The sequence below is a fragment of the Corylus avellana genome, chromosome ca4, assembly GCF_901000735.1.
Source record: "Corylus avellana chromosome ca4, CavTom2PMs-1.0".
Lineage (NCBI taxonomy): Eukaryota > Viridiplantae > Streptophyta > Magnoliopsida > Fagales > Betulaceae > Corylus > Corylus avellana.
The window spans coordinates 14,916,524-14,936,523 of NC_081544.1; the positions used below are offsets into that span (position 1 = coordinate 14,916,524).

General features: G+C 38.4%; 3 protein-coding genes across 7 annotated transcripts; 2 read left to right on the top strand and 1 right to left on the bottom strand.

Annotated features, from left to right (window-relative positions):
- Positions 1 to 8,329: 8,329 nt before the first annotated feature.
- On the top strand, positions 8,330 to 14,002 carry LOC132177066 (uncharacterized). 5 transcript variants are annotated; one of them, XM_059589277.1, is made up of 3 exons: positions 8,330 to 8,495; positions 9,262 to 9,573; positions 11,597 to 14,002. In XM_059589277.1, exon 3 carries the CDS (start codon positions 11,937 to 11,939, stop codon positions 13,857 to 13,859), a length of 1,923 nt encoding a protein of 640 aa, XP_059445260.1. In that variant the 5' UTR covers positions 8,330 to 8,495; positions 9,262 to 9,573; positions 11,597 to 11,936; the 3' UTR covers positions 13,860 to 14,002. The 5 variants fall into 5 exon arrangements, with proteins under 5 accessions (XP_059445260.1, XP_059445264.1, XP_059445261.1 ...); XM_059589281.1 differs by having other exon boundaries at positions 11,624 to 14,002; XM_059589278.1 differs by having other exon boundaries at positions 9,262 to 9,553.
- Positions 14,003 to 14,661: 659 nt separating this feature from the next.
- LOC132177068 (uncharacterized) lies at positions 14,662 to 17,032 on the bottom strand. Its single transcript, XM_059589282.1, has 2 exons — positions 16,942 to 17,032; positions 14,662 to 16,335 (listed from the first exon to the last, which is right to left on the bottom strand). The coding sequence occupies exon 2, from the start codon at positions 16,282 to 16,284 to the stop codon at positions 15,163 to 15,165; it is 1,122 nt and encodes a 373-aa protein (XP_059445265.1). The 5' UTR covers positions 16,285 to 16,335; positions 16,942 to 17,032; the 3' UTR covers positions 14,662 to 15,162.
- Positions 16,668 to 18,238, top strand: LOC132177069 (uncharacterized). Its single transcript, XM_059589283.1, has 3 exons — positions 16,668 to 16,675; positions 17,002 to 17,485; positions 17,767 to 18,238. The coding sequence occupies exons 2-3, from the start codon at positions 17,018 to 17,020 to the stop codon at positions 18,082 to 18,084; spliced, it is 786 nt and encodes a 261-aa protein (XP_059445266.1). The 5' UTR covers positions 16,668 to 16,675; positions 17,002 to 17,017; the 3' UTR covers positions 18,085 to 18,238.
- Positions 18,239 to 20,000: the final 1,762 nt, after the last annotated feature.

Sequence of the window (20,000 nt, forward strand, 5' to 3'; positions counted from 1 at the left end):
TACTTACATAGCACTGGTCCCCAAAAAAAAAAAAAAAAACCCCATCTAGCATTAAAGAACATAGATAGGCCTATTAGTCTATGTACTGTTTTATATAAACTTATTTCCTAAGTGTTAACTAATCGAATGAAGAAGGTTTTGCCTTCTATCATTTCCCCCACCCAGAGTGCATTTATTTAGCTCGACTGATTACAGACAACATTCTGGTAGCATTTGAGGCACTCTACTCTATGGATGCAAAGATGAAGGGTAGAGAAGGCTTTATGGCACTAAAGCTGAGTATGAGCAAGGCTTATGATCGAATTGAATGAGACTTTTTGGAAGCAATTATGAAGAGGCTTGGGTTTGCAAATCAGTGGATCTCTATGATAATGAAATGTGTACGAACAGTGTCCTATTCGGTGCTAATCAATGGGCTACCGCATTGAAAGATCCTCCCATCACGGGGGATTCGTCAAGGGGATTTGTTGTCTCCATATCTCTTCATATTGTGTGCAAAAGGCTTAATTTCACTCATCAATCAGGCGGAACGGGACATATGGATAACAAGGCTTCCCATTACTAGAGGTGGTATGCGATTAAATCACTTATTCTTTGTGGATGACAGTTTGCTTTTCTGTAAAGCAAACACTTTCGAATGGATTCGGATCCAGGACATTCTGTCAATTTGTGAGAAAACTTCGGGGCAAAAGTTGAATAAAGAAAAGACCTCTGTATTATTCAGTTGAAACACCAACCTAGAGACGAAAGCACATATTCTTTCTGTAGCTGAGTTAAGCTCCACTCAGAGGTTTGAAAAATATTTGGGGTTACCAGCTCTAATTGGTTGCTCAAGAGTAAGTGCATTTACATGCATAAAAGGGAGGATATGGGATAGAATTAATGGGTGGAAAGAAAAATTTATGACACAAGCAGGCAAAGAGGTTGTGGTGACCCAAATAATCAATTAGGCTTAAGACAACTTAATTAGAAGGTTAATTGGGCTTTGGGTCACTAGGAATACCAGGAAGGGTATTTTTAAAATTTTTGGATCTCGGAGCTACAATAGACGAACGCTCATGTGGGGGACCACACACGAGCGCTCGCTTGGCAACCGTACATGAACGCTCGTGTGGAGACCAGGTCGAGCACTCGTTGACCTTTTGTTGACCGCTGATTTTTATCTGTGCATGTCACCTACCACCTAACCCCTCTGAGCAACAGTACATGAGCGCTCGCCCCTTTCTAGTTATTCACCATTTTGCCGTCAAACTCATCCCCTATAAATACCCCTCCACCCCATTTGATTTTCTCCACCCCAGAAGCTTAGGGAAACTTTGTCATTTTGGTTTTGTGAGAGTGGTGAGATTTTGTGAATGTTGGTGGAGTTTACTTGGAGGATTACTCAGAGACTTTAATCGACCCATGTGGCTTTTAACTCACATAATGCTCGCAATTTATTTTTCCACATTTGCACGTCTATTTTGAGTACCAAAACATGCATATTTGAAACTCTCACAGAAACATATTTTCTGTTGCACATGAACTCTAGCATTTGTGAAAAACGTTGTACTTAACATGTTAACGAAAGTGAGACTTGTAAAAGCATGCATGTAAAATACAGATAAGATAAATTACATTGTATGACATGGTACACCGGTACGTACGAGATAACAGCTATGAGCTTACTATACAAGTTAACTTTATGGTCAAATGTGTGTGTTGTTATATGAGCCTTGGATCCAATGGTTGTTTCATGACCGGCGCAGTTGATAAGTGTTAAATGTTACACATTCTACCCCCTTAATTCACATATGTTAAGCTCTTAGTTTTGTTATAGTTTGAGATTTTGTTTGTTTTTGTGTTTTCTTGCAGTTTTTATGTTTTTGAAGAAAATAAAACATTTTTGAAAAGTTCCAAGCTTAAAGGACAATTTGGGGGGAAAGTTGATGTTGTGGGATCGATCGCATGAACATTAGGATCGAGCGTATCCGCGCTCAATCGCACAAGCAGCCAAGCTCGAGTGCAAAACTATGGGATCGAGCGCACTCGAGCGCCCAAGATGCGACCAGACTCCTTTTTCACTTGAGATTGGGTTTTCAGTCTCCTTTTTGGATTAGGAGACTGACCCACAATTTTTTCTAGGGTTTCTAGGGCTACTAGGGTTCTTCTAATCATTATAAATAGACCTCTAAGCATTGAGAAAAGATATACCAAAAATTAGAGAAGAATTGGAGGCTCAAGTCAAGAAGCATTTTCGGTTTCTTATTTTTCTTTTTATTTTCATTATATGTAACTAAACCTTTGTTAGGGACTAGATTGAAGCCCTAATCATGTCTCTTTAGGATCTCAATATTGGCGCATTTGCTGTAGTTATATTTTGGGATATTTAACTTGATTATTTCCTATTTGATTGAATTTCTTATATGGATATGCTTGATAAACATAGGCATGTGCTTGGATTTTTTATTTAAGTCAATTTGGATGACCGAGTCCGGAGCTTAATAAAGTGACAAAAGAACCTTATCACGGGTTCTTGGATTAATCAACATGGAAAACTGGAAGTAGATATCATGCCCTAGGCTTCATGTGTTTGTCGATTTTCATAGATTTATACTTTCTTGAAGAACAACTTAGTAGATACCATGCTAAATCCATTGAGAAAGAAAATAATTAGAGTAGATACCATGCCTAATTCGTTGCTTAGAGAGGTCAATAGCTTAAGGAGTAGATATCATGCCTTTAGGTTGACAAGCATTAAGTATATGGGTATGATTGTAGCATTGACATATTGTTTATCTTAATTGAGTATGATTAGTGGTGGAGGTCAAAACCCCAACCCTTTCATTCTTATTATTTCAATTAAATCTTTCAATTTGTGACATTTAGACATTAAATTTGGAAAATCATTTTAAACATAATTTACACAGTCCTTGTGAGAATGATCTTGTATTTGCCTACTATGCTATTGTTTTGATCTTGTACACTTGCAAGTAAAACGTACCAATTATTCGCCTATTAATTTAGGTGGGTAATTAGTATAATAGCAGCCTTAACGGGTGGTCACTACAAGACGTAGATCATTAGTGGTGTGGGTTATCCGAGGTTGGACTCAGTCGTGACATTAGTGTTATGGACGGTAGCGTACAATATCCAGGGCACCGGTATTGTATTACAGGTCTATCGAGACAGTGCCAACCCTGTTGAGAATGGGTAATATTTCAGGTAAACCATACTGTTTAACTATCACTGTTACTCATGATTATAAGCACGTATCATATATATATATATATCGCACCTATGGAAAACCGTCATGATTAAACTGCTACATACTTTATCAAATAAAGCTCATCACTAAACTAGCATGGATATTATGTGCATTAACATTCACTAAGTCTTTAGACTTATCCCTTCGTTTTTATGTTTTTCCCTTCGTTACGAATAATTGCCTAGTTTAGCTAGCCTAGACGAGGATGCCTTCGGATCCGACATGGGTGATTGCACAGAACCTGATCCGAGTCATTTTTGAGGATATGAACTCAGTCTGGTTGAAGTCCATGTGGGATGATGGAGGAACTACCCAAGCAGATATGGTGGAAATTATTATTTCTCTAGCCCTACTAAAGCTTAGGATTTGACCTGTTGATATTTTGTAAGATAGTTATCATTTGGGAGTATAATATTTTGTTCTGATGATGATCTGATGACCGATACATTTGATGACTTATCTTTACGATATGAGGTATTATGTTTATTCTGGTGTATGGATGTGTGGTTATTTTATCATTATTCTCCTTCCCTATAGTTTAAAAGTCTTTTGCTGAATTCTCTCGTTTAGGAGGAGATTATGATCCCTGAATCTTGTCCCATGAGGGATAGGGCTGGGAGATGAACCATGGGGTCAATTACTAGTTAATTGATTTTCCCATTAGGGTCATTACAGAGGTGCTCTTGAAGGTAGTTATTCAAGTAATACCTACATACACTATGAGCATTTTTTAGCTCCCAAAAACTCTTTGCAAGGAAATAAACACCATGATGTCTAAATTCTGGTGGGGACATAAGAAGAATGATGCGAAGATGGCTTGGATGAGTTAGGATCGGATGGGGAGAGCTAGAGAAAAAGGGGGCCTAGGATTTTGGGATTTGGAATGCTTTAACCTGGCTTTATTAGCCAAACACTGGTGGAGATTGATGCACAATGAGAACTCCCTAGTGGCTCAAATTTATAAGGAGAAATACTATCCGGATGGAAATTTTTTGGACTTCCCCTTAAGAGGAAAACCATTATATGTGTGGAGGAGCATTTGGAATGCAAAAATGTTGCTCAAGGCGGGACTAGTATGGCATGTGGGAGATGGATGTTCCACTAAAATATGGCAAGATCATTGGATGCCCACCCCCAGAACACACTCCATACAATCTTCGATTCGAGTTCTAGGCCGTGAGGCTAAGTTATGTGACCTAATAGATCACACACACTGGTGGAATGTTCCCCTAGTGTGAGAGAATTTTAATGAGGACGAGGCAGCTGGGATATGTGGTATGGCCATTTGCCCGAAAACCCAATGTGACCAACTGGTATGGATAGGAAATAAAAGCGGTGACTTCTGGTGCATAGTGCATATCACCTTGAAAAGGAGAATATTATGATGGAGCAGGGAAGTAGTTCCAACATGGGTTATAATAACGCTCTATGGAAGGAGATTTGGAAGCTCCGAGACCTGAAAGTTGTCCAAATGTTCCTGTGGAAAGCCTATAATAATATTCTCCCTACAAAAGAAAACCTTTTCAAGCATGGCATAGCTGAGGGCCCTCTTTGCCCAATTTGTGGCCTTTATCCAGAGACAACTAGGCACATCCTTTGGAGTTGTAGGTCTGCAAAAGATGTGTGGTTGGAGAATAAGAAGATGATTCAAAAAATTACTAGCAATGAGGATGCTTTTATGAACATCCTGGAAGCTCTTATGGGAAGGCTAGATAAAGAGGAGATGTTACAAGTGGCAGTTACTACACGTCATATATGGTTACGGAGGAATAAGTTTGTATTTAAAGGAGAGTTCACTTCATCGTTGAAGGTCAATCAAATTGGGTCTGACAAGATAGAAGCTTTCCTTAAAGCAAAGCAACACCAAAATAGTAGGCCACGGCAAATCCCAACCCATATAGTGATGCAATGGGAGACTCCTCTAAACGGTACTGTCTAACTTAATTGGGATGCTGCAATTGATGTGCACTGACATGTGATAGGGGTGGGCATATTGGCGAGAGACCATATTGGGCGAGTAGTAGCAACACTTCAAGCATCTAGGCCTTAGATTACGGATCCTTCCACTGCTGAGGCAATGGCGGCATGGAAAACAGCGGAACTGTGTGTGAGTTTGGGCTGTTCTAAGGTTATTCTTGAAGGAGACTCCTTGAAGGTTGTAAACGCTTTCAACAAAGAGGGGGAAAGCCGTAATAGATTTGGACATGTAGTCCAGGATGCAAAAATGCTACTTCAAAGGATCCAATGTTGGAAGGTGTGTCACGTGAGGAGAATGGCGAATGAAGCTGCTCATACTTTGGCAAGATCAACATTAGATTATAAAGAGGAATAGTTCTGTGGAGATATCATTCACGATTGTATCAGTCATATTGTAAGCACCGAGCAAGCTTTTTGAAGGCTAATTTCTAGCGGGTCCAAACTTTTTTTTTTTTTTTGGGTTCTACTCTATGTTTGGAAAGATTAAAAATGAAATACTTTTCAATTGTTTGCTTTTCAGAAACAATTTTTCAGTTACACAAATGAATTCTTGGATATGACCACATAGACAACACTTTTCAATTTTTTTTTTTCTCCGAAAATAATTTTCAAAACACAAACCTAAAATATTTTTTGAAAATTATACCAAACAGGTCTTCCTCTGCTAAGCTAAAATAAAATAAAATAAAAGGTTTCTCATGAAGCTATCACAATCCTTTAATATAAGATTATGTACAAAAATCTTTTTGTTTTCCTTTTGAAATTCACAGAGGCGCTTGGACAAGGGGAAAATTTTTTAATTTTTTAATTTTTAATTTTTAATTTTTTTTTTTTAGTATTATTGGCTTGGAAACCTTAAACAAACAATTTAGATTCTGGTTGTAGGATTAGGAATGATTCATGATTTAGGGTGTGTTTGAGATTGTGATTTCGCAAGAATAATCTGTGTTTTTAAAAGATATCGCAAAATGTAACGCGTTTTGCATTGCGATTTAAAAAGCACTTAATCTAAAATAGGAAGAAAAAAAAAGCGATTTCTACAAGCAGACTAAGTTGTGCTTATTTAAAAATGAGCGAATTTAAACAAAAATCATGATTTCACATAACAAATATTTGATAAAAAAAATACCTTTTAACATGTTTACCACGTGCCTTTGTGATTTTAAAAAGTAGCGATTTCAAAAACGCAATTTTTAAAAACGTAATTTTTAAAATCGTACTTATTGAAACCGCAATCTCGAACGAACCCTTACTAAACTTGAATCAATCTGCTTGAGGTATTCCCAATATTGTTTTTCATTGTATGGATAAGAACTAAGAAATTCGTAAAAATTTCTAAAATGAATAAATTTTATTTTGTATAGTTAAAAATTTCCATGAATCAACATTTTTATTTCTTGAATAAATATATTTAAAAAGATTAAAGTTAAAGTACTTTGATAGATATAATTATTTGATTCCCTTATTTATTATTTATATATATATAAAAAAAAAAAATTACTTTGATAGATGTATATCCTCACATCGACTGTTAAAATTACTATTAGATCAAAATTTATATTTTCTCCGTCTCTTGTCCATATGTTTCATCAAAAAAAATACTATGCCTCATTCTCGTCACCATCTCTCAACCATCTTCATACTTACTTTATTTTAAATTTATCATTGAATACGTAGAACCTGTTACCCACATGTAAACCTACAAATCCAATGGTGGATTTGAATCAATTAAAAAAAAAATGGTTAGGAGAATGAGTCTCACAAATTCAATGATAAATTTGCTCATTTATTGTACCAAGATGGGATAAGAAGGGGCAAAAGATGGAAACCAAACATTAAAGATAAAGAATGAGTCTCACACACTTCCACTTTTTTACACCAATTTTCTAAAACTCATAAGTGATTCTTAAAATCACAATTGGATTAAAATTCAATAAAGATATATCATAAATCCAATGATAGTTTTAAAAGCCATATATGAATATGAAAAAATAAGTATGTGAAAATGAGAGTATGTATAGCATAGGGGCCAAAGCACATACATGCTAAGCTTGGGTGGACACCAAAAGTTTTTAAAAATTAAAAAAAAAAAAAAACACTATTAAATCCACTATTATTCCTAATATTTCACCTTTCATCTGCCAAATTACTTTTTCACCCCTCAAATGACAAGTTGAAGTATTAAAGTCTACTCTGAGAACTCTCTCAAATCAAATTCTTTCTTGGTTTATGACTAATGTGGCTTTTCACATTGCACAAAGAAGTGAAAATATTAAAAAAGTTAATATATAACAATAAAATTACATTTATTTTTACAATGCTCAAGCTGGATGTGTGTGAAAGGACATATAGTAACAAATGCTTCTTTTTTTTTTTCCCAAGTCGTAGTAATAAAATAGCTTATGAATATAAAATGGTTAATTAAGAGAGAAAAACTTATCTTTCACCCTCCTCAAGTTTTATAGTAAAAAAAAAATATTTCTCTCTTTTTCTGTTCTGATGTATGAAACAAGTTTTTCTCCCTAGCAGAACTAACACAAGGTTTGGAGGCTCGAGTCCCCAATTTTTTTGTTTTGTCTCCCACTTTCAAAATTTTGGTTCCAGCCTTATATATATAAACATATATAGATCTGGTAAGATATGTCAGTGGTTTGGCTCTCATGCTCTCAGCAGACCAAGCCGTTGATGTGAGTGCAGCGGCTCGAAAAGTAAGCCGACGCCAACACAGACGGTTTTAATAAATATATGGTGATCTGGGGCGCCATCAAAACTCCACCCTCGTCCACTAGTTTCTCTCCGCCACGCTCACGACAACATATATTAAAAACGGTGCAAAAAGACAAACAAAACCCTTCTTCAGTATCCCTACATCGCATTCCTGTAAGAAGAGCAATTCCGACATTTCCTGACACGGCCTTCTCAACTAAAAGTATGCATGGCCAGTTGTGGGCGCACTAAAATCAGGGTACGTTTGGTATTTCACACTTCTTGACTAAACAACAAGTGGCTGCCCCCTCTAATTTTTATTTTTTTATTTTTTATTTTTTAAAAGACCAAATAAGAAAAACGAGAAAATAGAGCCGCCCAAGTCAATTTGGTTTCATTTATTACGTGATTGGTTGTATTTGCTATTTTTCTCACTCTGCTACAAATCGCTCTGCTTTCGTCGCTTCTTTTTCTTCTCCACCTGGGTCTTTCAGCAGCGGGATGACTTCGGGCACTTCACAGATCCGCCAGCTTTTCGGAGATTTTCTGTAAGTTGATTATCAGGGTATAACTGCAAATTATTCGTCCTTTTTATAATAATTATTATTATTTATTTCTCTTTTGTTGGTGTTATTTCATTTGCTGAAACTTGTTATATTTGGGTTTGAAATTTGTGATTTCTTGGGTTTTTTTACTGTGTGGTTTGGGATTGTTAGCATTTTTGGTTGTTGGGTATTCTCAGTTCTCTTCTCAGCTTTTGTACTCTAATCTTTGCAGAAATTTTTTAATCTGCTATTTTTTGATTAATGGTATTTAAGTTTTTTGTTCTTGTTATATTTTTTTTTTGTTGGTGTAAATGATTTGGGTTTTAAATTCTTAGCTGAACCGGTAACATATTTGATCTGGTTTTTTTTCTTGATCGGGTTCATTGAAAATTCATATGGTGCTCATAGGGCTCGAGTCTCTCTCTTTTTTTATTTTTTATTTTTTATTTTATTTTAATTTTTTTTATTTTTCTTGTGTTCAGGGGCTTTTGGTTTTTGGATAGATCTCAAATGTTAGTATGTTGATTTATCAGAAATTTCCATGGTTAATAGTTTGCGTTAATTTTAGTTCTTCTGTTTGTTATAATATTCTGCCAAAATAAAAAATAGTATTCCAATAAATCTGATATACTGAATTCATTTTAGGTCGACTGGAAGATTTTTTTGGCTTATTTTTGTTTTGAAGAAATTAATGGCTAAGTTCTGTTGGTGAACTAATATTTAGATATGGAAGTGCCTTTTGTTTTATTTCCATGTCTGAAGCTTTTACCTTTTCATGTGGTCTAGTTTCACAGAAGAACAGCCATAAATTTGCTTAGTGGGGGGCTTTCAGCTGATTTGCATACATTGTTGAAGATGATACTGAGCGGAAGAGTTGAGGATGGAAAGAGAAAGTAGGAAATAAAAAAGATTGATTACAATCTTCAGAAGCTACATCCATCTGCAGTTGAGTGCACTTGTTAATCAGTAAAACAAATTAACAATCAGGAGGAAGAATTGGCATTTATCAGGTCTGGACAGCATACTGCTCAGTACAAACAAAATGGATGTGGCTTTTTCTCCTGTTAAGTTAGTGAAGGTCAGAAGTCTTTGCCGAAGGTTTACCTCTTCTTTAATAATTTATATAAAATCTGTATGTTTTCTTCCCAGTTAAGTGCTTTGTTGCAATATCCCTTTTGAAAGAAAAATTTGGGTTCCTTTTTTTGAAGTTATGCACTATCTATATCTACGAAAGAATACAAAATTCTCCACATCTTCCTTCAACTCCTTGTTTTTTGGCACATGTTATTTAAGTATATAAAGAGGTGCTGCTCAATGAGTACGGATTTATCTCATTGTGTGAAAGTCATCTTTAGCTAGTTCTCTATTCCTTGTCTTATGATTAATGATTTGTTTCATCAACTTTATGATTGATTTCTATATGGTAAGCTCTCATTATCTTTGCAATATATAGGCTAATAAGAGTTAACAAGAAACTCAGGATGCATCTTTGTTGAATGAGGCATGGAATTAAATTAGCATCGTAATTATTCTTTGATGTAGTCGTGTCCCATCACACTCCTGCGTACGTACATACGAAACATCATTTTGTTTAGTTAACAGCTTATACCATCATTCCTTCCTATCTAACAGTAACATGATGTGGCTTGAAATCATGCCTTCTCCTGTTGATTTCAATTTGCAAGCTGAACTGCCTTCTCGTTCAATCTATGAAGTTTATGTTCCTTGGTGGCGAAACATCACATAGGAACAACTAGGACATCCTTGTTACCTGATATTTTTCTTTTATATAATATCTGTATAATATGGAGGAACCTATAGATAGAAATGGGCAGATAATATTTCTAAACAAATAGTGACTGAGACCTAGACGGTTGCACATGAACTACATTTTCAGAAAGCCTGCAGTAGTTTCCAATTTTGTACCATTTAGCAGAAGTAGGAAGGCCCTTATAATGTGGTACATGCTTGGTAAAAGGTTTACAGATTGTTGATAACTAGTGACTTGAAACGTAAATAAAGTTTCTTTATTATTTAGTTACCAGCAATGCCACATGCATTCGTAAGGCACTCCTGCCATATACTGGCCATTTTGATTTTAGTGCGACTATGTTAAAATGCAGCCACTTTAAAAGGGTGTAAATTTGATTTTTTGGGAGATTTTCAGTTTTGGCAGTTATGGAATTTTTATTATGTGGAGCTCAATGTCCAAGGGAAACAAAAACCTTTTTATGTGTTGAAGTCATGTCATATAATTATAGGGCTAATGATCCAGATATATATAGGGCTAATGGGGTTAATGACAGTTAATTTTATTTCTCAAAAAAAAAAAAAAAAAAAAAACCAAGCCTACTCATCGAGGCGGAGGCAGCTAGGAAATTAGGGCTGTGGAGAAGTCGGAGGTTTTCCGACGCCTCCAACTCAGGTGGAGACCGAAGCCGGAAACTCTATTTCTGACTCCGATGGAGTTGATGCCCAGCCCTATTAGAAAACATTACTAAACAGGCCCTCTTTTCTGCAAATCCTAGAATTTTGTTTTTCTTTTTGTCAGTTCTGGGGTTGTTTTTATGTCGAAGATTGAACTCTAGTATCCTTGGAGCATTTCACGGCTGTTCTTTACTTCATAACCTCTCTTACCCTACCCCTTAAAGGATTGGAAGGTGTCCTGAAGTCATACAGCGGATTGAGTTTTATGGTGACTAATGACCATACTTCCATGCGTGCATAATATAATTCATGGCTTGTAAATGTAAATAATGTGGTTGTACTCCAATATTTTTGAATGAGGCTTCCATGCTTTTAGATCTTGGTCTTGTGGTTTTGAATTGATAGTAAATTGAGACGGCGATTTCAAGTTTTGATAGATTTGCTAAATGGGGTTAATGACTCAGCTGAATTTTATTTTTCAATAACTTAGCTAATAGTTTGTGGATCAATCAGAAAAAGTTTATAAGTGACTTTGTATTTTAGGATTTTGAGTTCGAATAATGCCAAAGTTTATTAATTAGAATATCCACAATCTTGTTTTGCAACCAATTGTGGAAAAAAAATTTCATATCTAATTCTTTTCCCAATTTGACTATTTGATTTAAATGCAGTCTTCTTTTTTCTTTATTGCCAGGGTTAATGAAGCTATATGGTTTTTCAGTTAGGAGCACAAGAAGCTCCAAAGATCTCTGCACATCCATATTAACCATTCTTATTAAAGGGTTCTATCCAAGAAATGTTATCAGATACTGCTTAATGTGCTTTGACTAAAAGATTCTTCTGTGCTGTTGGTGCCGATATATACTAAAGATGGACAGATCAGACACATCTGGCTTTGTTAGTGGGGGAAGTGGGATATTAGAATTTCTTCTACTTTTTCATTTAGTTCTGATATATCGGACTGCTTGTAGCACATCGTAAAAAGTGTTCTTTTAGTTGGGATTTTCATAGCTGTAGTGCACAGAGTCAAGAGAATGGATCTGAACAAGAAGGGGGTTCTTTTATCTTATGATGGAGAACTAAAAAAAAATGACACCTTCGGCGACACTACCCTACGCTTGAATTGCCTTGGTTTTGGAGGTGGCGATGCAGGTAGATCTAGGTGTAACCAGAACAGTCTTGGGGTTAACTTCCCCAATGCTTTTGATGACAGTTGCCGATTGGTGCTTGGGTTGGGTCCAACACCAAGTGCATACTCTGATAGTTATTACAATGTGGACTTCAAGAAGAACAAGGGATTAGCTACAACATTGCCTCAGAGGTTTTCAGCTGGGGGTGATTCAATCCTACAACTCAGTCTTTCCGGAGGTGCTAACGACTCTTCAAGTGTGCTTGATATTTCAGTTTCAACAGAGACTGATATTAATAACTTCTCTCTCCGAAACCAAGTATTTGCTGAAGATAATCATCTTATGATTCCTGTTGTTGACGAAGGCTCTACCTCAGCAAAGAAATCAGGTGGGTATATGCCATCACTTCTTTTGGCTCCAAGAATGGACAGTGACAAGGTTTCGATCCAAACTCAAGTTCTAGAGCTTGGGGCTAAATCCCAGCCGAGCCATGAACCATCCACTACCTCAGAGTACTCAGTGGGCACTAGCTCTGAGCAAGCAACTACAGGAGCATCTTCTGACCACCGCAGCAGCAATTTTAAGAAATGCAAATTTTTGGGCTGCACAAAAGGAGCACGAGGGGCATCTGGTCTTTGTATTGGTCATGGGGGCGGACAGAGATGCCAAAAACAAGGGTGTAACAAGGGTGCTGAGAGCCGAACCGCCTATTGTAAGGCCCATGGTGGAGGCAAGAGATGCCTGTACTTGGGTTGCACTAAAAGCGCTGAGGGGAAGACGGAATATTGCATAGCACATGGTGGTGGCCGACGATGTGGATATCAAGATGGGTGCAACAAGGCTGCGCGGGGCAAATCAGGCCTTTGCATTAGACATGGAGGGGGTAAGAGGTGTAAGGTGGAGGGCTGCACCCGTAGCGCTGAAGGACAAGCTGGTTTGTGCATCTCTCATGGGGGTGGACGCCGTTGTCAGTACCAGGAATGTACCAAGGGTGCACAAGGGAGCACTGTATTTTGCAAGGCACATGGTGGCGGAAAGCGTTGCATATTTGCCGAGTGCACCAAAGGTGCCGAAGGGAGCACGCCATTGTGTAAGGGGCATGGTGGAGGAAAGCGCTGCCTCTTTGATGGTGGTGGAATTTGCCCAAAGAGTGTCCATGGGGGCACGAACTACTGTGTTGCCCATGGTGGTGGAAAGAGATGCGTCGTAGCAGGTTGCACAAAGAGTGCACGTGGTCGCACAGATTGTTGCGTTAGGCACGGGGGAGGGAAGCGGTGCAAATTTGAAAACTGTGGGAAGAGTGCACAAGGGAGCACAGATTTCTGCAAGGCGCATGGTGGGGGAAAGAGATGCACATGGGGAGAGGGAAAATGCGAGAAATTTGCAAGGGGCAAGAGTGGTCTTTGTGCTGCTCACAGTAGCATGGTGCAGGAGTGGGAGGCAAACAAGGGAGGCCTAATTGCACCAGGGCTCTTCCATGGTCTTGTATCTGCTGCTTCAATTTCAGGAAGCAGGTTTGGGAACACTAGTTCTTCCTCCAGAGTTAGTGTTGCCCCGAACTGCATTGGGTCGTTGGAAAAGCCGGGGAAAAAGCAACATCTCATACCCCCGCAGGTGTTGGTTCCTTCATCAATGAAGTCATCAAATTCAAGTTTCTTGAGTGCTGAGAAGGCAAGGGGGGGAGGGATGGATGGGCAAGGCATTGGCATTGACAATAATGGTGGGAGCAAAAGCTTTGAGTTTATGGTTCCGGAGGGGAGAGTCCACGGTGGGGGTCTCATGTCATTGTTTGGGGGTAATCTGAAGAATGCAATTGATGGGATATAAATTCAAAAGATGTACATTTTTTATGTTGTGAATTAGGGAGATTTCAATGGTGAATTGTGCATAAGGTTGGATATGCTTGTAACGTTCAAAAGACTCATAAAATAGTTTGTGTCAATGAATAGGGTTTTTATGTTGTGCTTTTATTTTTTTTATTTTTTTTTTTTATTTTTATTATTTTTATTTTATTTTATTTTATTTTTTTTATTCTTTCAACTCTGCTTCGCTCTCTCCAAACAGCCTAGAATGCGTGTATGTTTTATTTATTTATTTATTTATTTTTATTTTTTATTTTTTTTAATATGTTTTATTTTGAGCAATATATATATATATATATATAAGACGGCGGTATATATATTCACGCCCATTTTGTAAAGGTTGAAAATCGTAGTCCCTAGTTTGCACTGAAAGCTCACCAGAGAAATTATAGCTGCGTCCAATCAAAGCAAAAGCTTCTTTGTTGTTCAAAGTCCTAGCTTGCTATCTCTGAGGTTTATTACTCTTTTCAAATTTCCAGCTGATTCTCTATTCTTCACATTTCCGAATTTCATGAATTTTGTATTGTTTGTTGCTACTCGATTGATTTTCTGTTGATTATTTTGTTGAAATTTTCAGTTGATTCTCTGTTTTTCACATTTCTGAATTTCATGAATCTTGTATTGCTTGAATCTTTTATTGTGAGGCTCGATTGAAAGTTCTTTTTTGTTTCTACAACCTAAATTCAAAATCTATCACATGTTCGAGAAGTTCACCATAAAAACAAGTAAGAAAAGAATGGAAGTTTGGAAGAGAAGAAATGGAAAGGTGAGAAGAAGTTAAGTAACTTCGAGGGTTACTTAACCTCTTAAGCATGTTCAAGTATGTCAAACTTCAAGTTCACAATAAATAATTGTCTATCAAGATATTGATTACATTCTCATTCAGGCTATTTATACATCCTTCCTCAACTAATACTTCAACTAATTAAGCTATATTATAACCTTTCTCAACTACTAAACTGTATTATAACCTTCTAAACTAGCTAAATTATATTATAACTGTACCTATTACACTACTCACCTCTTCAAAGCAGCTTGCCCACAAGGTGCACTTGAAACAAAATGAATTCAGACACGGCTAATAGTCCATTACAAAAGGCACATATAACACTCCTCCCTTCTCGAAGCTCTATTGCATGTGCTTGTCTTTATTCTTAGTTGGAACCAGCTGTAAACCATTGTTACCCATAAGCTTCTCTACGATCTCCATGTGTCCCTCTACTTTAGAAAAGCAATAAACTAGTGTCTGCCTTCACAAGTGTGTCCTTTCATCTTCCAATATCAACCGGTTGTTGTGTGCAATTGAAAGAAAGCTGCCAAAAAACACAATGCAGCTCAAGGCCCAAATGCAGTCCAAAGCTTGACAACTGTGCCCCTTCCATCCCAGTCCACATTCTCTTCTTCCAGCGCCATCGATGTTTCAAAAAAACAACATGCACATCATCCTCCTTCGAGTATTGAAACACAAACGAACTCCAAGATTCAATCTCAGCCTGCTGTACAGTCTTTTGCTTCCAACCTATCTTAAACACCCACCACTCATAATCCCAACACATATCCCTCATTAGCACTATTTCCGACTCCAGCATTTTATCAAACACGTAATCTTCATCATGATAAGTCTTACCATTATGTTGAAATTTCAAAAATTTGGTGGTAAAGGGGCGGAATTTTTTCAAGAATTTGGTGCTACAAATTGAATTTGGGATTACCTTCACTTCGATAGATTCTGAGAGGCTCAACTCCTTTTGGCTTGGTTGAATCATTTGGTCGAAGAGATGTTGATTACCTTCAACCGGATTTGTTTCTTGCATCATCTTGTTTTCTGTTTCTTCTTTTTCTTGATCCAACTTGTCAGTGTCCTTGACTTCTTGATTTGTTTGGTCACACTTCTCTGCTCCTTTCTTGAATTTTTCTTGGGTCTCTACATTCTCATTCAAACGAGACTTAATTTCTTCTTGCTGTCTCCCAACTTGCTGACCATGATAGGCAAGAGCTACAGTCTTACCCCATTGTTGCACTCTTACCTCTTCCTTGCCCACCTCCTGGCTTCTCCAAACAGTCTCCCTGCCTAAAGCTGTAACCATCCCCATCAATTGCTCCAATTTTGCTTCCAAGGAATCCATTCTTAACTCTTGGACATTTTCTCGCTGTTGTTGCTGCCACTCTTGCGAAAATTTTGCTTGAAGGGCTTCTACAAATTCTTCCCATGCCTCAAAATCCGAACTTTTTGCTTTCTTGAACCAAAATAACGCCTCCCCTTCCAGGTAGCATGCTGCTAAGGGCACTCTCCATTGCAAACGTATTCGTTCAAAGGAGAAAAATTTGTTGGCATTCCTTACCCAGGCTGATGCATTACGCCCATCAAATTTGAAAAGCTTTACGGCCATGGAATTGAACGGCTTTGATACCACTAATAACTGTGCTGTTATGGAAATACACTTTAAATGGAACTAAGTAAGAAAAGAATGAAAGTATGGAAGAGAAGAAGTGAGAATCTTTATTGAACAAATGAGTAACTTTGAAGTTCACAATGAACAATTGTCTATCAAGATTACTTTCTCATTCAGGCTATTTATACATCCTCCCTCAACTAACACTTCAACTAATTAAACTGTATTATAACCTTCTCAACTACTAAACTGTATTATAACCTTCTCAACTAGCTAAACTGTTATAATCTAAACTATATTATAACGGTACCTATTACAAAATTCGTCCAAAGCATTGATGTTTCTACTGGAAAGTGAATCAGCGCAATTCAGATTGTTCTTCGTTTTTGTAATTTGTTTTTCCTCTCTCTCTCTCTTTCTCTCTCTCTCTTGTTTATTCAACGATTTGTCTCATTTTTCTCTCGTTTAATTCATTAAATTTTCATTTGAAACGACTGGAATTATCAGATCGTAAGTCTTCTCTCCGTATTACCATGGCATAGAAGAATATAATTTACGCGGGAAATTCAAAATGTTGAAAACCTAATTTCAAAAGCAAAGCCAAAAGCAATTTATCCCTAAATTTCACCGAGAGAGAGAGAGAGAGGAAGAAACCTTAGGAGATTTGGCATGAGTCTCAGGCAAAATCACGGAATCTTATTTTCGGAATTGCAGGAAAACTCAACATCCAATGGAAGGCTTTTACAGTAACAGCAGCAACTCAAAGCCCCCTGGACTCAGGAGCAACCTAAACGGCAGCGCATCGATGGACAACCTGTCGCCTCTTGGAAGAGGCCGCTCCAGCTACTACAACGAGAACATCGACCTCGGAGAGTCGCCGCTCTTCAGGTACCTCCGCGCGGGGTCTCCGGACTCCTTCAAGTACGCGCCGCTCTCTCCGGTGGAGAACTTGGAGGTGGCGAGGTCGCCGACCGTCTACTCCACGCCAGTGAAGGTGGAGGAGGACGTAGTGGTTATGGATGGGATTCTGGTCACCTCGGCAATTCCGGCTGGAAGGTTCGCGAGGTCCGTCACCGTTTCAGGAGGCTCCACGACGTCTTCTTCTTCTTTGTCGTCTGGTGGGAAGAGTCTCTACAAGACCGACATTTGCCGCTCCGGGGAGGATTCTGGAAGCTGCCCCTACGGCGACAAATGCCAGGTCAGCTCCCCCCACCCCCCTACACACTAATTAATCTCTTACTTTGACCGATTATCGGACGGTTCTGATTTCTCATCATGACATCGAAATAGTCATCATCTTTTAATGGCTGAGATTTACAAAATTAAAAAATATATATATTTCTTTTAGTTATATAATGCCATTTCTTTTCTTTTTCTTTTTCTTATTTTGTTGGTAGGCATGCAAAAGGATTACTTGTATCTGACTGTTAACATACTTTAATAAGGGCATTTGTGTATTTCTGTTGTGATTTTGTAAAGGCACAGACACACAAGCTATACAGTGGCATTGGAACAGGAACACACGGGCCAAAGAATCGCTTTGTTTGTCAGTTCATGGCAGCAGCATCTCAAACAGCCTCACCCACCAAAGCAGAATGCAGGAGCAAAAACCTCTCCACCACTTGTATCACTGGAGCCGACTGGTCTCCCCAAGATGATGGCATTGAGGTTGTGCTGCCACATTCTTCAACTGGAAATCCTCCATCAAGGAAAGACGTGAATGTCTATGTTGAGAGTGATCTTTATGGTCCTAGGAAGAAAAAGAGATTGCCGGTGTTTGATGAAATTTGCTCATGATGGTTTCTCAGAACAATCTATATACTATACATGCTCTTCTAATATTTGGGCCTCTCAGTTCGTGGGATTAGAATAATCATCCTACACTTATGTGTCGCTTTGCTTTTCTATGACACATTTACTATACTACCTCCTATCAAACAACTACAGTATTATTACATTTGGATGTAGTTCCCCCAAATTCTCTGGATTTTTTCGTCTTTTACATCCCATCCATCCTCGATCATCAGCAAACTAATCTGATCAGTTCATAATTTATTTGTCTTTTTAAGAAGTTTGGCTTGCAAAATAAAGTTCCCAATCCTTGGGAGGATACGATGGATTGTGGATCTATTTTCTTTTTCAACATCCAAAAAAACACTAGAAGAATGAATGGCGTGGAGACACATGGAAAGGTGAGCCACATAAGCAACAAAACCAGCTCCCACTCAGAGTGGCCATCCCATCCAATCCTATCATCCGAAACCCAAAAACCTCATCCAAAAATGACTCTCTTCCTCTCTCCCTCTCCCCCGCCCCAATACGCCCACCACCAACACCGCGTTCTACCCAAACCCCAAGCATCATCATTCTCCTCGTTCTTCCAGTCAATACAATCGCACCCTAAATCCACGGGTGTCGTCGTCATTGGAGCTGGCCTTGCGGGTCTTGCCGCCGCCACCCACCTAAACTCCTGCAACATCCCCTTCCTCCTCCTTGAAGCTTCCGACGCTGTTGGTTGCTGTGTCTGAATTGACGTCGTTGACTGCTTTCTTCTTGACCACGGCTTCCAAATCTTTATCACTGCCTACCCTAAAGCCCAAAAACTCCTTTGCTACCTATTGAGACAATTGTCAACCCTGGTAGCAACTTGATTCAAAGCCTATTAAGAACAAAAAAGGATCAGTAGTGACAGACCGTGAGATGCGGGGTGTGGCGGTCGTGCTACCTCCAATGCCTGAGTGAGAGTTTGATTATGACAAGAGTGATAAAATAAGAAAATAGTGAATAATAATAACAGAGAATAATAAGAGTAAGAGAATGAGTACGTATCTGTCTTATGGGATGACTCTTCCTTTTATAGAGGTTGTGAGTGATTGAACTCTAGTGGGACTTTCACTTGACTCCCTTGATTCATGGGAGTGGTTGAGATCGATATTATCCTTTGAGATAATATGGGAGATTCAAGTAGATAGGATATTATATATTTAGACTCCTTTTGGGAGATATTTAGTTAATTGCTCTATGATTTGGGAGATAACCACCCGACCAGGTTGTTGGAAGGATGATCCTACTCCCTTGATTGAGGGGGTACGTGATCATGCATGCACACTGTTGAGATGTGGCGCGTAACAGCATACTTAGTCTGGTATCTAACATGATCGTATGATCGTGTTTAGATGCCCTAAGCGTTGGGCTCGGGGGCATTGGCATTCTGGCGAGCCATAGGCTTCTTATTTAAAGTGGGTCTTTGAGTTTGGGCCTTGGGGATATATTTCGTATCAACAGTACCCTACCATTCCCTTAGGTCACTATAGTGGCCTAATGGGAATAAACAAACTTGTTGTTTTTCCTTGGGCCCGTGGTGGCATTTTGGGCCTGTGAGTGGGTTACCTTTTTCGCCCATCCTCTTTTTTCAATTTCTTTTTGGCGCTCTTTTCTGGTACCCCCAACCTCCGCGTCTTTAAGGCACGTTATGACTTTTGAGGGACATGACAGGAGCCATAATTACAGAATACGGCGCACGTTATCCGTCACTTGTGGTTGACGCGTGTCAACCCAGGGTTTGCCCCTATGCACACAATCATGAGATGACGGTACGTCTTTTCTATCATCGTCCTTTCCAAGACGCTTGACTTAATGAGTCCGTGGATCACTGGGACTCTTTGGTGACACATGGCAAGCTTTAGTCTGTACATTGGGGTGATCGTTCTATC